This window comes from Sminthopsis crassicaudata, chromosome 6 (assembly GCF_048593235.1).
Source record: "Sminthopsis crassicaudata isolate SCR6 chromosome 6, ASM4859323v1, whole genome shotgun sequence".
Classification (NCBI taxonomy): Eukaryota; Metazoa; Chordata; class Mammalia; order Dasyuromorphia; family Dasyuridae; genus Sminthopsis; species Sminthopsis crassicaudata.
The window spans coordinates 244,106,525-244,120,228 of NC_133622.1; the positions used below are offsets into that span (position 1 = coordinate 244,106,525).

The 13,704-nt window shown below is 42.3% G+C and overlaps 1 protein-coding gene across 1 annotated transcript; it reads right to left on the bottom strand.

Annotated features, from left to right (window-relative positions):
• Positions 1 to 4,322: 4,322 nt before the first annotated feature.
• Positions 4,323 to 13,500, bottom strand: LOC141547540 (extracellular calcium-sensing receptor-like). The gene is made up of 6 exons (XM_074275930.1): positions 13,295 to 13,500; positions 12,204 to 12,495; positions 9,486 to 10,310; positions 8,455 to 8,682; positions 8,061 to 8,082; positions 4,323 to 5,227 (listed from the first exon to the last, which is right to left on the bottom strand). The coding sequence occupies exons 1-6, from the start codon at positions 13,498 to 13,500 to the stop codon at positions 4,323 to 4,325; spliced, it is 2,478 nt and encodes an 825-aa protein (XP_074132031.1).
• Between the last annotated feature and the right edge of the window lie 204 nt (positions 13,501 to 13,704).

Genomic DNA, 13,704 nt, shown 5'->3' on the forward strand with positions numbered 1-13,704 from the left:
TTTATACTCATCTTATTTCTAAAGTCATGGGGACTCCTCTGCCAAACTCAGCCAATCGTGTCAGTTGAGTTGTTGTCTTTAGGGCCCTATGGCTAAGGCCCCAAGTTTAGGTGCCAAATGTAGTGTACTTTCCAGGGCCTGGTGTTGGGTGCCAAATGTAATGTACCTTCTAGGGCTCTCCATTTGGGGCACCAAATGTTATGTACCTTCTAGGGCCCCACATTGGGTGCCAAATGTACCTTCTAAGGCTCCATGTTTGGGACACCAAATGTTGTGTGATTTCTAGAGTCCCCAAGTTGGGGTATCAAAATATACCATGCTTTCTAGAGCTCCCACACTGGGGTGCCAAAATATACCATCTGGACTAGCTGTCTGGAGGATCTTGGCCAGCCTGAGTCCTTGGTCTTGGAGGAAGAATGATGACTTGAGATTCACATGGATGGTCAAACATGGAGTCTGTTTATTCCAAATTCACTCAATCTTATATAACCTAATACCCTTATATAACTATAGCAACACTGGGCATGTGCTAACTATATACTCATGCAGGACCACATAAACAACTTGCTATTCTATGTAAATGATTGTTTGCCATCTGATATCACTCTGCTTCAATTACAACACAGGTTATCACCACCTCCTGACTTCTCCAGAAGGCTGAGAGCCCTTAGGGGAATTGGGGAGTAGACCCAGACATTGTCAGCAGGTTCCCACTGAGTTAAAGGGTCTTTTACCTTACCCAGAGTTCCCCCACTATCTGGCCCTCTACAAGTTCCTTATCTGTAAAGTGAATGGGAGAAGGGAATGGCAAACCACTCCAATATTGTTCCCAAGAAAATCTCAAATGTGATCAATGAAGAATAAGACATACCTGAAAACAATTGAATAACAACAACAACAATCTTGGCAAGTTATAAGGAAAAAAGAAGGCTAGATTTGTAGATGGAGGATCTGGTTACAAAATCAAGACTCATTTTTTTTCCATTTCTTCAAAAAATTTTCTCTCTGTCTCTTTAGGTTATTTATCTAGACACTGTCTAAATTTATTTACTTGATCCTTAAAGACTTTCCCCCTTCTAAATGCTCATCTCTATATTTTTCGCGAGCCCAATACAGGGATGTTATTGGAGAAGAATCTAGGAAGTAGATGGTCATTCACTCAGAGCTTCAACTTCAGGAGGCCTGGAGTCTACTGCTGATCGATGGAGAATAAGGATTTGAGATTAATGCTAAGCTCACGAACCTTGAGCATTGGAACATTGTGATGGCAAATTCAGAAAGGCTTGTCACCACAAGACTGACCAACAAGCAATGAATATCTTTAAATCATTGATTAGGATGAGGAAATAATTCAGGTTGGGTCCATTGTGGGTGAGGACCCATATGAATGAAATCACAGACTCTTATGGGATTGAAGTCTTTCAAATACTTTATTTCAGAAACATGTTGATGTTTTCCACTGTAGAAACTTCAAGTAGCCATTTAAATAGATCCAGGAAGGAGAACATATTAATAGCTGTATATCATCATAGATACATTGTACAGAATGTCAGTGAAAAATACAAAGTAGCCTGAATTGTTGACTCTCCCCTATATTTTACATTATGTACTATTTATCTGATTTATACACCAGTTTTGGGAAATAACTCTTTTTCAAGTGACTAATAGTGTCACGTCTAAGAGATAGTGCTAACAACTTTTCAAGACTATTTTGTAAGACAATGGTCTAGAGAGATTATTTCTAATGGGAAGAGAGGAAAGGAATTTGAAGAGTTGAAACTAAAGAATATTCAGTTACTTACTCCGTCTCTTTCTCAATCAAGGTAATTGCTGAAATTCTAGTTCTAAAGAATTATACCCACCAAGTGGCAGGCTAAGATGGACATGGGTGGATGTTTATTTGGATGTATAGCATTTAAACTGATGTCTTCATGGGGAAACTGGTCAACAGCTTTGATTGAAATTTTCAGGCAGATGATCATTTCTTCATAGTCCACTATATTTCTGGGCTTTCCCCCCCTGTATAACATAAAACTTCCAAGACAGAAATTAGACTGTTTTCTTATTGTATAGACTTTTGACTTATTGACTTGTCTTGATGGTGGCTGTGGACTAGTAGTCAGTAGACCTAAACTATATTTGGGTGGACATCATTCACCTGGAGTCCTTATGGAGCTACAGATTTTCAGCTTTGTTGAACTACATAGTCAAATAACTACTAGGTCTGACTATTCTCCCAATGAATTGATGGGCTATTTGTCTACATGACTTGAAACCACAAGGGACATTTATGAATGTCAGTGACATTAATGACTGTCAGTGACAGCCATTAAAACCTCTTTTTTTCTATATAGATCCATGGGATATTGCAATTGTACCAGATGAAGGCAGAAGCCAAATGGCTAGAAAGCTTAAGCTTAGCTACAATCCTCAAGAAGTATAAGAGACAGACACCAAAACTTGACTAAACACCAAATTCAGGGTACATATAAATGAAAGTTTCATTAATTTTTTCCTCTCTCTCCATGAAGCATCTGGCAGAGAAGTAAATAAAGCAAAGGGCTGGAACTCAGGATTAAACCTGATCTCAGATATTTACTAGCTGTGTATCCCTGGTCAGATCACTTCATATTTTTTTGCCTTGGTTTTCTTAACTGTAAAATGAGGATAATAATACCTACCTTATAGAATTTTTGTAAAGATCAAATGGGATAATATTAAATGCAGTGCTTGGTACATAATAGGAAAGAGAGAGATTCTTATTCTCTTCTCTTCTTTTATTCTTCCCATTTATTTAGTTGATTAGTTGTTCTTTCTTGAAGAGGATTAAAATGATATCACTATGCTAGAATTAAGTTACAGTTGTGCTCTCTGCAGTAGAGTTTAGCTTGAGAAAGGACCTCAGTTTCTGGTACCTCATCTTGCCAGAATCTTCCAAAAACCATTCAAATGGAATCAATTCAGTTTCCTGTCATGGTGCTTGGTAGATGTTCAGGTTTCACATGCATATAACAATGAAGTCAGCACTATGGACCTGCAGACCTTAAGTTTGGTAAGCCATCTCTCCCACATTTCCTTTTGGAGTTTCCGGAATATTGAGCTAGCTCTGTCAATGTCCACCTCATCATCTATATGTACATCCTTGCAAGGTGTACTGCCCAGGTAAATGAACTTATCCATAACATGCAAAAATTCTCTATTTGATGTGATGACTGCATTAGCACCCTGGATACCTTAGAATAAGCCGAAGTCAGGATAAGCAAAAATTCTTGGTCTTTAGTCGTAGAAGTCAAGGAGATGGACGACGTAGAATCTCTGCGACCTCACCTTTTCGTTTTCCTCCCAGAAGTGACCCTGGCTAGTCTCTCTCCACCCCCTAGTCCCTCCCACAATTCTCTGTATGCACCAAATGATTGGGCCTGCACAGGATAGTGGGAAGGGTCATTTTCCAAGCATATTCTGATAGAGTATTGTCTAATTGGTGATTATCCTCAAGTGCTCCATTGTCTGACCTCCGTGCATTAACTCAAGAGTTTCAATTTGCTGTAACCAATGGTTCCATGTATGGATAGTGTGGTGCTGGCTGATGGAACATCTCTATTTTCCTGGTGTTAACTGTGAGGTCAAAATTAGTACAAGAAGCAGAGATCAATCCATATTTGCTGCATCTCAGCATCAGATGCTGCATTGAGTGCATAATTATCCGCCCCTTTAGTCTTGGTGTGTAACCTTTTCGAGTTGAAAAATTTACTATCCATTCAATGATGCTGTGTTTGTCCTCATTGGAGGTGTTTCACAGCATGGCTGAGAACATGATGCTAAAAAGCATGGGAACAAGCACATAGCTTTATTTTATTCCATTAGTGACTGGGAAAGCTCAAGAACATTGTTCATTATCCAGATCTCAGCTGAGCTTGCCATTAGTGAAATTTATGTATGATACTGATGAACTTCTCTGGATACCCAGAATTTTTTTTATTTTTATATATTTTTATTTATATTTATTTATATATATTTTCATATGATTTTTCATAAGCCCTCACAACTGACAGTTTCAAAGGCCTTGGCCATATTTACGAATGTATATAGAGCTCTCTTCTGCTCCTGGCATTTCTGCCAGAGTTGTTGTGCCGTTTAACTTTTTGAAACATCAGAACTTTTTGATAGCTTAGGAAAGAGACACAAAATGATGATGGCCCTCTATGATGGAGAAAACAGAATTATATCTGAATCATCAGCATCCTCTGACAGGATTCATTCCTTTCTGTAGTTCCATGGTGCTTTTGTTAGCTTAAGCCTACAAACTGCCAGTGGTCCTGGTTTCATGACTGGAAATGCTGCTTGCCCCTCATTTGGTCCCTTGTGTTCTTCTCAGGCCGTAGCAGGATGATGTAGCACTTAGGGAAGAACAGACAGCCCATCAGGCCTGCCCCGGATGCTAAAATAGCAAAGATCTCCACAGCCACAGTGTCCTTGCCCTGAGCACTCAGGTGGGCTGGGATGAAGGAGATCCAGACACAGGAGAAGACCAACATGCTGAGGGTGATGTGCTTGGCTTCGTTGAAAGTGTCGGGCAGTCGACGGGCCAGGAAGGCCACCACCAGACTGACCAGGTCCAGGAAGCCCAGGTAGCCCAGCATGGTGTAGAAAAACTCTGAGGAGCCTGAACCGCACAGCATGGTGACTGTAGGTCCTGCTTCTGCCGAGTTCATGGGCACCGGAGGCCAGCCAATGACCCAGAACATACACAGAAGCACTTGGACCAAGGAGAAGCCAATGAGGATGGCACTGGGGAGATTGAGTCCTGCCCGCTTCAGTCTGGCATCTGGTCTGGTGGCCCTGAAGGCAGACACAACAATGATGGTCTTGGCCAGAGTGGCACACACACAGACTGTGAAGAAAATCCCAAAGGCTGCCTGGCGCAGGGCACAAGTCAGGGGGACTGGGGGGCCAATGAACATGAATGGGCAGAGGAAGCAGAGCGCCAGGGAACAGAGAAGGATGTAACTTAGCCTGTGGTTGTTGGCTCTGACTATGGGAGTGTGGTGATGGCGTATGAATGTGCCGAGGATGGTCAGGGAAAGGAGGAAGAGAAAGGCTGTACAGAAGGCTAGAGCCATGCCCAGGGGCTCCGTGTAGGAGAGAAAGTCAAGAATCTTGGGGATGCACCGATCCTTCTCATTGTTTGGCCATTGGTCTTCTGGGCATTTCAGGCAACTGGCGCTGTCTGAAATGAATGAGAAAAGCTATTATGTTAGATAATGGGAGCAGGAGAGAAAATATTCACACCAGGAATCTGGCGTGGTGAATCTCCCTTTGGTCTAGACACTATATTACTACTATTAAACCAGACAGCATTCTTATTTTTATTTTTGGCTAGCACATGACATGGCTGGAGTTTATCGTGTTTGTTGTCTACTGTATGAACTGCTTTCTCATCGTGTCCTCTCCTTCTTGTACTAGTACAGTTGATTTTTTGAACCCAAGCACAGGACTTTACATTTAGCCCTCTAATATTTCCTTTTATAGGATAATAGACCTAGTGCTGGGGAGGGGGCTGGAATCTCAGAAGCCATCCTTCTTTTTACAGGTAGAAAACTGAGCTCCTCTGGCCTGGATTCCTTCCTTTCTGTCGTCCCTTGGTACCTCTTCTTAGCTTCTACCTACAAACTGCCAGTGTCCAAGAAAAAGAGAAGTTGGATGATTACTCAGATAAGGGAAGATAGGAGCAGAGAGAGTTTTCCCACCGGGGGAGCACATTCCCTCAGTGTGTCATGAGGTGCTTTTTGAAGATTTGGAGGATACAGTATGGGAATATATGGGAATGAAGCCTTCTCCCATTGCTAGGCTGGGTCTGCTTTCTAGGTGCTAGGCCCTGCACCACCTTGCTGCCTTCATGTTGAGGAAGGTGTCACACCTGGTAAGATTATTCAATGTCAAATAGGTCTTTGCCTGTCTTCATGGCAATTTGCTGTACCCTTTGATGAGAGGCTGTGTGATCAATGGGAAACAGCTCTGGATTTCAAGTCAGATGGAAACTTGTATGATTAAACCTCTGTTCTCTGAGCTTTGGTTTCCTTCTCTGTGATATGAGGGAGTTGGGCTATAGGACCCCTATAATTCTGTCCAGTTTTACATTCTAAAGTTTTTAAGGACTAGTAAGCAGAGGAGGGACTTAGTGGGTAAGAGCAGTGGGAAGAAGTTAGATAAAGGCAGATTTGTGACAGAGACATCACAAAAAGGGGAATCCCAACAAAAAGAGGTATCTAAAAGTAGAAGATGAATTGGTCCTTGCCATCTGCTCTGTCTCTCCCCTTAAGACTTCCACAGCTTTTCATCTGCTTTGCAGCTGAATTCTCTTATGTAGTATCTCCCTCAATTAGTGTGTGATCCCTTTGAGGGCAGAGACAGCTGCTTTTCCTATGTCTATCTTCATTACTTAGTTTAATGCTCCACACATAGTTAAGATTTAATCAATTAATCTTTCATTAATTAATTAATCAATTAATTTTTTCTCTGCAAGGAGTATCTCAAGTTCTCTCAAATGATCCCCCACAAGGATAATGTCTTCTTCTTCACCACCCTCACTGTCCCATTTGTGATGCAGAGTTATAAAATTACGGGGCTTCCAATGAATTTTACACGGTCCAATCTGTGCCAGGCCTGAGATCCCCTTTACACTAACACTGAGAAGTGCTCATTTTATCCATTGTTTAAAGTTTTTCAGAGGAGAATCCATGTCTCCCGAGGCAACCGATTTCATTTTGAGATCTCACTAATCTTTTTGAAATCTTAACTTTCAATAATTTCTATCCATTGTTTCTACTTTAGTCTTTTGGGACCAAGCAGAACAGGCTTTACCCCTTTGTTTCCTGACAATTTTTTTTTTAATAATTAAAGGCAACTCTAGTGGCAGCTCTTATGTCTTCTGTCTTTCTAGCTAAGCAACCCTAGTTTACTTCATATGACAGCATATTCTTCTCCATATTCTCCTACCCCTTATAACTCTGGTGACTCCCCTCTTGTCAATATCTTTCCTAAAATATGTCAACCAGAGCCCAAAATTATCTTGAAGCCATCGTAGTCTACGGTGGGACAATATGCCTCCTTTGTGCACTCTCTAACAACAATATCAACGCTTTAAGGTTGACAAGAGAAATTCTTCAGAATAACCCTACAAAAGTAGTCAGGAAAAGTATTATTCTTCCATTTTATAGGTGAGGAAACTAGCACTCCTTCTATGGTATGACTCCTTCTGGGTCCTCTAGGTCTCTCAGCTAGTACTTTTGGACTAGAATTAATATTTTTTCTGTCAATTGTACTTTCTCATCTTTTCATTTTAAACATATATATGTATATATACAAATAAAAAATACACACCTCCATATACAGATACTTATTTTTCTTGTAACCTTTCTGTTCTTCACAATGCCTCCCTTATCCTTCCAATAAAACTCTCTTAATAATATAGTAAGAACTTGATAAATCTTCTTTCACCATTCTTATTTCCAAACCAATTGCTTCTCCAACTGCTTAGAAAAGGGCTTTATTCCTTTATTTTTATTTATTTATTTATTTTTGCTGAGGCAATTGGGGTTAAGTGACTTGCCCAAGGTCACACAGCTAGGAAGTGTTAAGTGTCTGAGACCAGATTTGAACTCAGATCCTCCTGACTTCAGTGCCCTATTCACTGTGCCACCTAGCTGGTCTCATTTATTTATTTAATTTTGCTAAAAGTGCTTTATTCTTTTTTAAATTACTAATTAGCTTTTTTTTAATTACAGTTTTTTATTTACCATATATATGCGTGGGTAATTTTTCAGCATTGACAGTTGCCAAGCCTTTTGTTCCAATTTTTCCCCTCCTTCCCCCCACCTCTTCCCCCAGATGGCAGGTTGACCAATACATGTTAAATATGTTAAAATATATGTTAAATACAATATATGTATACATGTCCAAACCGTTATTTTGCTGAAAGTGCTTTATTTTTAATCCAGTTCTAATTTCTGCATTGGGTCAGCATGGAGACCCAGTGGACAACATTATTCTGTGTTTCTTACCCAGCATGTTGGTAATTGCTCCCTGGGAACAAGGAAGGCACTTAAAGCAACAGCTTAGCTTTCCCGGGACATTTGACTTCCGGGTTCCGAGAGGACATTTCTCACTGCAGACTGAGAGAGGGACCTATTCATTAGACAAAGAGAGGGAAAGGAGCTGGGTGAGGTTTGAAGGACTGAGAGTAATTATTATTATTATTATTATTACTATAATATTATCAGTTATTATTAGGAGCTGATTTTTTATAGATAATTAATTTCAAATCTGTACTTTTGTGCTTTCTCACTAATTGGGAGGAATTGCAATGCCATTCAGATGGATCTGGATTGGAGCAATTTAGTTTTTCTTCTGGTAAATTGGGATTATTTTAGGGAATGTATTTTTTCCGGATCTCACCTTTCCAGTGTCCTCTGCCCAGATGATCGCACTGCTGTTCATCACTAGCTCTTTCCCCAGAGGCCCCCTGAAGTCCAAGTGTCCCACTTTGGCCGTTTGCCAGGTGTGGTCAGGAGCAATGTGTATGCTTGTGATGTCGAAAGCCGCTGGGACCTCTCCATCCTGAGTAAAGAAGATCTCTTCCTGAGCTTGGGAAGTGAAGTGGACATTTTTTAAATACTGCAGGACCTGAGACAAAAGGATGTAGAGGAAGACATGGGAGAGGGCACAGTAGAAGGCACAGGATGCTATGTGACTCCTATTTTAAAGCTGCTTCTTTCTAGGCAGCATGCCCATGGGTTTTCTCTAGACCTAATTGGTCCCTTTTGCCTTATATTTAGAAATTCAGAGAGAAATACCATATCTCTGCATAGCCTGAGAAGGAGTATCTCTCTAATCCCCTGCCCCAGCCAGGTCCTATTCTCCAAAGTATCCTAAGGATTATGGGAAGGAAGAAAGAAAAAGCAGAAAGGAAGGAAGGGAGGAAGAATAGAAAGAAGAGAAGAAGAAAGGAAAGAAGGAAGGAAAAAGAAGGAAGAAAAGAAGAAAGGCAGGAAGGAAAGAATGAAGGAAGAAAAAAAGGAAGGAAGGAAGGAAAGAAACAAGGATTTATTAAGCATGTACTTTATTAAGCACAGGCACGTGCACAAGAAAGAATCCTCTTTTGGAACATTGTTCTGTCATCATTCTTTAATCGCCTGTTCAACAGCTATTATTAGGTGGGCCCACCCTGTGTACTACAAGCTGGCGGCACAGCCATAATAATGAAGCTTTGAGACTGGCTCTCCCCTGATGGGAGTAACAGAGAACTTTTCATGCTTATCTCCTTTCCACTTGCTCTTTGTCCTTCCCCATGGAATCCCAAGCCCTCTTAACCCCCTTTGCTAGTTTTTCTCCTGCTCGTGGCCTCCCTTATGTTCCTCCCTCTGGAGACCCAATCTATCCAAGGCAGAGCAGGGCATTTAGACAGAGACTCTTAGCATCTTTCTCACCTGCCATGGTCTGGTATTGCCTGCCTTGACACCGGTACCACCAGGAGGTGGACCCTCCCCAGAGTGGTTGGCTCTCAGGTTCCCATAGGCCACCAGGAAGGCTTTGGTTGCTAGATAGACCTGGTATATAGCAGGCAAATCATCCAGTTTTAGTATAGACAGATGGGCGGGTGTCAGCTGTTCTAGTCCTGTGCAATTTGGGGCAACTTGTGCTGTTCGAGGGCCTGCAGGCTGTGACCCAGGCCAGGTGCAGCCCAACAGCTCTTGCCAGAACAACTTTACCAGGTGGTTGTCTGGGTACATGGCTGGATGCAGAGTGGACAGGAAATGCTTGAAGCCAGGTAATGGTCCAGAGTGTATCCCCAGAGACAGGCTCCCATTTAGCATCTCTCTGGCTTCTTTGCTCAGTATTAAGGGATTCAGGAGGAAGGAGGTGGACAAAATCCATATCCTGTTGGTGACATTCTTCTTCTGAAGGGCCTTGGCTAGGCTGATAAAGTGGATGTGGTAACAATCACAGACAATCACCTTGGCAGTGGAATTCCGGATGGCGTCAGCCACATCACCCATGTTATTGAGGTGGCCATCGATCCTCTTTGAGAAGCTCACACAGCCGCCGTTCTTTCCAACCTCCGTCCTGATTTCCTGGTCCAGCCACTCAAAGGCACCACTATCTGAGCCCACCAGGCCCACCCAGGTCCAGTTGAAGTAGAGAAGTATTTTAGCCAAGGCCTGAGGTTGGTGCACTCTGCTGGGGACTGTGCGAAGGAAGGAGGGGAACCGCTGGTGGTCAGAAAATTGGGGATGTTGAGATCCATGACTTATCTGGGGAAAGAAAAAGGGCCAAATGTTCCTGGCCAGAAAAATTCATCTTTTGACTTGAAATTTCATGAGTCCTCTTAGCTGTTGTCTGGGAACCAAACCTTTCTCTAAACTTCTCACTCAATTTGACCTGACCTTTCAGGTCGCCTTGTTCTTTCCCGGAATTTATAATTTCATGGCTAAGAAATGAATAATTCTTTTCTGAAAAATCTGACCCCCCCTTATTCCATCACTTTGAAAGGATTCATTTTAAAACTTGCGTTTCCATAAAGAGAATATCTCAGCACCAGAATAGAAATATCACAGCATCAGGGATTTAGAATTAGAAGGGACCTTAGACTAGATGAATAATTGTTCCATTTTTAAAATGAAGAATTGAGGATCAGCAATATTTTGACCTGACTAAGAGGAAGGAAAAGGAATAAGTATTTATAGAATGCCTACTGTAAGCCAAGAGCTAAGGCCATTTCCCCCAAAGTCTCACAACAACCCTGTTAGGTGCTATTATTCTCCCCATTTTACAATTTAGGAAATTGAGGTAGGGTCACACTATCTCTGAGTGTCTGGAGGCAGGTTTATACTTTGATCTTCCTGACTCCAGGGCCCAGTGCTCTATATTCACTGTGTTACCAGCTACCTCAAAGATCACACAAAGGGGCAGCTAGGTGGCACAGTGGATAGAGCACCAGCCTTGAATTCAGGAGAACCTGAGTTCAAATCTGGTCTCAGACACTTAACACTTCCTAGCTGTGTGACCCTGGGCAAGTCAGGGAAAAAAAAAGACCACACAAGTTGAACATTGTAAACAAACACTGAATAAGCTTGAATATTTCTTGCATTTTCATGGTTGGCAAAAGTGACCTTTCCACAACGTGGTTGCCATGTAACCCTAGTTATATCTCCTTGAAAAAAAAATGACTTTTTTCATCTATAAAGGTCCTGGTAGAAGAAAACCATCAGGAACACAGGCTTATGTCATCAGAGACTGACACTTATTTCTTGGATTTATCCTGGTCAAGGTTAGGTATACCTTAAGTTATGGGAGACAGGAAAATTTGAACTCTACCTCATTTCACATCCTTTATCCTTATAGCCCACGACAAGCTAATTTTTCCTTATTGGGTACTAAAAGTGTCCTTGAGATTTAATTGCTTAGGAATACTAAGTCTTTAGCCATTAATGTAACTTCCCAGTTGCCTGGCTGCAAAACGGCTAGGACTCCAGGGCTTGAACTCCCTTTCTTATTTTTTAATTACAGCTTTTTATTTTTAAACCATATGTATAGATAAATTTCAACATTTACCCCTGCAAAATCTTGTGTTTCAATTTTTTTCCCTCCCTTCCCTTCCCCCCTTCTCTTAGATGGCAAGTAATCCAACATAGGTTGAACATGTGCAATTCTTCTATATATATTTCCACACTTATCATGCTGCACAAGAAAAAAGAGATCAAAAAGAGAAAAATGAGACAGAAAACAAAATGCAAGCAAACAACAACAAAACAGTGAAAATACTATGTTGTGATCCACATTCAGTTCCCACATCTTCTCTCTGGGTGTACTTGGTTCTCTCCATCACAAGACCCTTGGAACTGGCCTGAATCATCGGAATTGATCATTGTATAATCTTGCTGTTGCTGTATACAATCTGAACCCCCTTTCTTAACCTTTTTGCCACAGACTATGAATATTTTGGGAAACTCTGCTCTTCTTAATGAATGTTTTGTCCTACATGAAGATCCCTTAAATTGATATAGAAATGTCAGTGATTATTGCTTAAGCAAATCCCTTCTATAAGCACACCCATGGGAAGAAAGAACCGAGCTGTATATTTCCACAGGAAGAAGATAAGGAGGTGGGATCTCCTGTTTTTTCTCTGCTTTTGGCAAATCACTCACCTGAGGGACTTTGTAGACAGAAAGCAGCTCGGCCATGGGTTCTGACTCGGGGGAAGTCATTCCCCCTATGATTCCCAGGAGTTGGCGCTTAGGGTGGCAGTCAAAGTTGGGTGTAGGGAGGAGCTGTCCAGACAGGAGGGCGAGAGTGCTCCCCAGAGCCTTGGCTCCAGAGATGCAGGAGTCATAGAGCTGGAGTCCCACTGTTTCATTTGGCAGGAAAGTGGGGTCCCTGTTAGCCTCTTCCAGGGCAAAGAGAATGCCCAGGGCATTCAGGAAAAACCGGGCCTTGAATCTCAGGGAGGAAAGAAATTGGATTAGGGTCACAGCTGCTGTAGCCTTGTGATTTAGCCCTAAAAATTCTTAGGAATAAAATTGTTTTTATTTCTCATACTTTTGGGAAAATGAGAATCCTTCCATGATTTTTGTTTTCCTCCTTGACTAGAAGTGGATTAGCTTGTCTCTTAGTCCCACCTGCAAGACCACTCTTATTTTTTCAGTTTTCCTGCTTAGTTCCTGAGGGCAAAACTAAAACTCAGAGAGGTGGATTTTTAACTCAGCTGAGACAGTTGAGCAAAACCTGCAACTGGCTGCCTTGGGACCGAGCGGTTGCTTTGTCTGTCACTGAGAGTGTCATATAGGCAAGGAATAGACATCATCAATGTGATAGAAGAGATTGGATAGGGGAGGAACAAGAGTGGACTACATAGCCCACAGGACCCTCTTAACTTTGAGTTCATTTTTATTAGTTTACAGGCCTTTGCTTGTAGTAGCAAGAGATGGGGAGAGCCAGCTTCCCTCCCTGTAAATCTGGGAAAATGACAAATATATAACATTTTACTGTCAAACTTCATTTTCAGCAGGTTGACCCCTCACTGCTGCCCCTTTCAAAGGTCTCGTGAATGAACATAGCTCACGACTCTAGATCTACCCATTCAGCCTGGTGCTGCCTAGTAGGACTTCACCAGGGCAAAGAAGGACACAGGAGGGGGGACGGCTGGTTCCAACCCCCCAAGTGTGCTCACTATTACTCGCTCAAAACATGTCTGCCCATTTCCCTTCGTCCTTCCTCAGGAATAAAAGGCGGGACTCACTGTTGGCATGGGGGCTGTGTTGGAGACTGGCAAAAAGTCATTTTCTGTTGGACCAGCTGGGCGTGTAAGGGGGTGATAGCTCCAATCAGCACATTTCCTTCTGTAGAGAGCCGGTGAGTGGGGCCAGGGGCAGGCAGTTGGCACGGGGCCTGAACAGAGTACAATGTGGAGTAGAGCTGGGCAAGAAGTTGCAGTAAGTACAGCATAGTGATGGGCTTGTCCTGTGGTAGTCTTCAGCTCTCTGCTGAGCCTGGCCAGCATCTGGAGGGCCTGGGGGCAGCGATCATTGTGGAGGAGTGAGCCCAGCTTGGAGTTCTGGCCCCATGTCTGCTGCGCTGTTTCTCCTGCAGAGTCTTCCTTCTCAGTTCTCACATCCTGTCAGTTCCAGGTCACTTCTTTCTTTGCTCCAT

Bases quoted from the DNA above. Each gene is read 5' to 3' on its own strand.
- LOC141547540 (XM_074275930.1), bottom strand. From the start codon at position 13,500: ATGCTGTACTTACTGCAACTTCTTGCCCAGCTCTACTCCACATTGTAC. The intron at 8,683-9,485 runs GTGAGAAAGATG...CTTTTGTCTCAG, and splicing joins GCAATACCAGACCATGGCAG to GTCCTGCAGTATTTAAAAAA. The intron at 8,083-8,454 runs GTGAGATCCGGA...CCTTGTTCCCAG, and splicing joins GGGCAGAGGACACTGGAAAG to GGAGCAATTACCAACATGCT.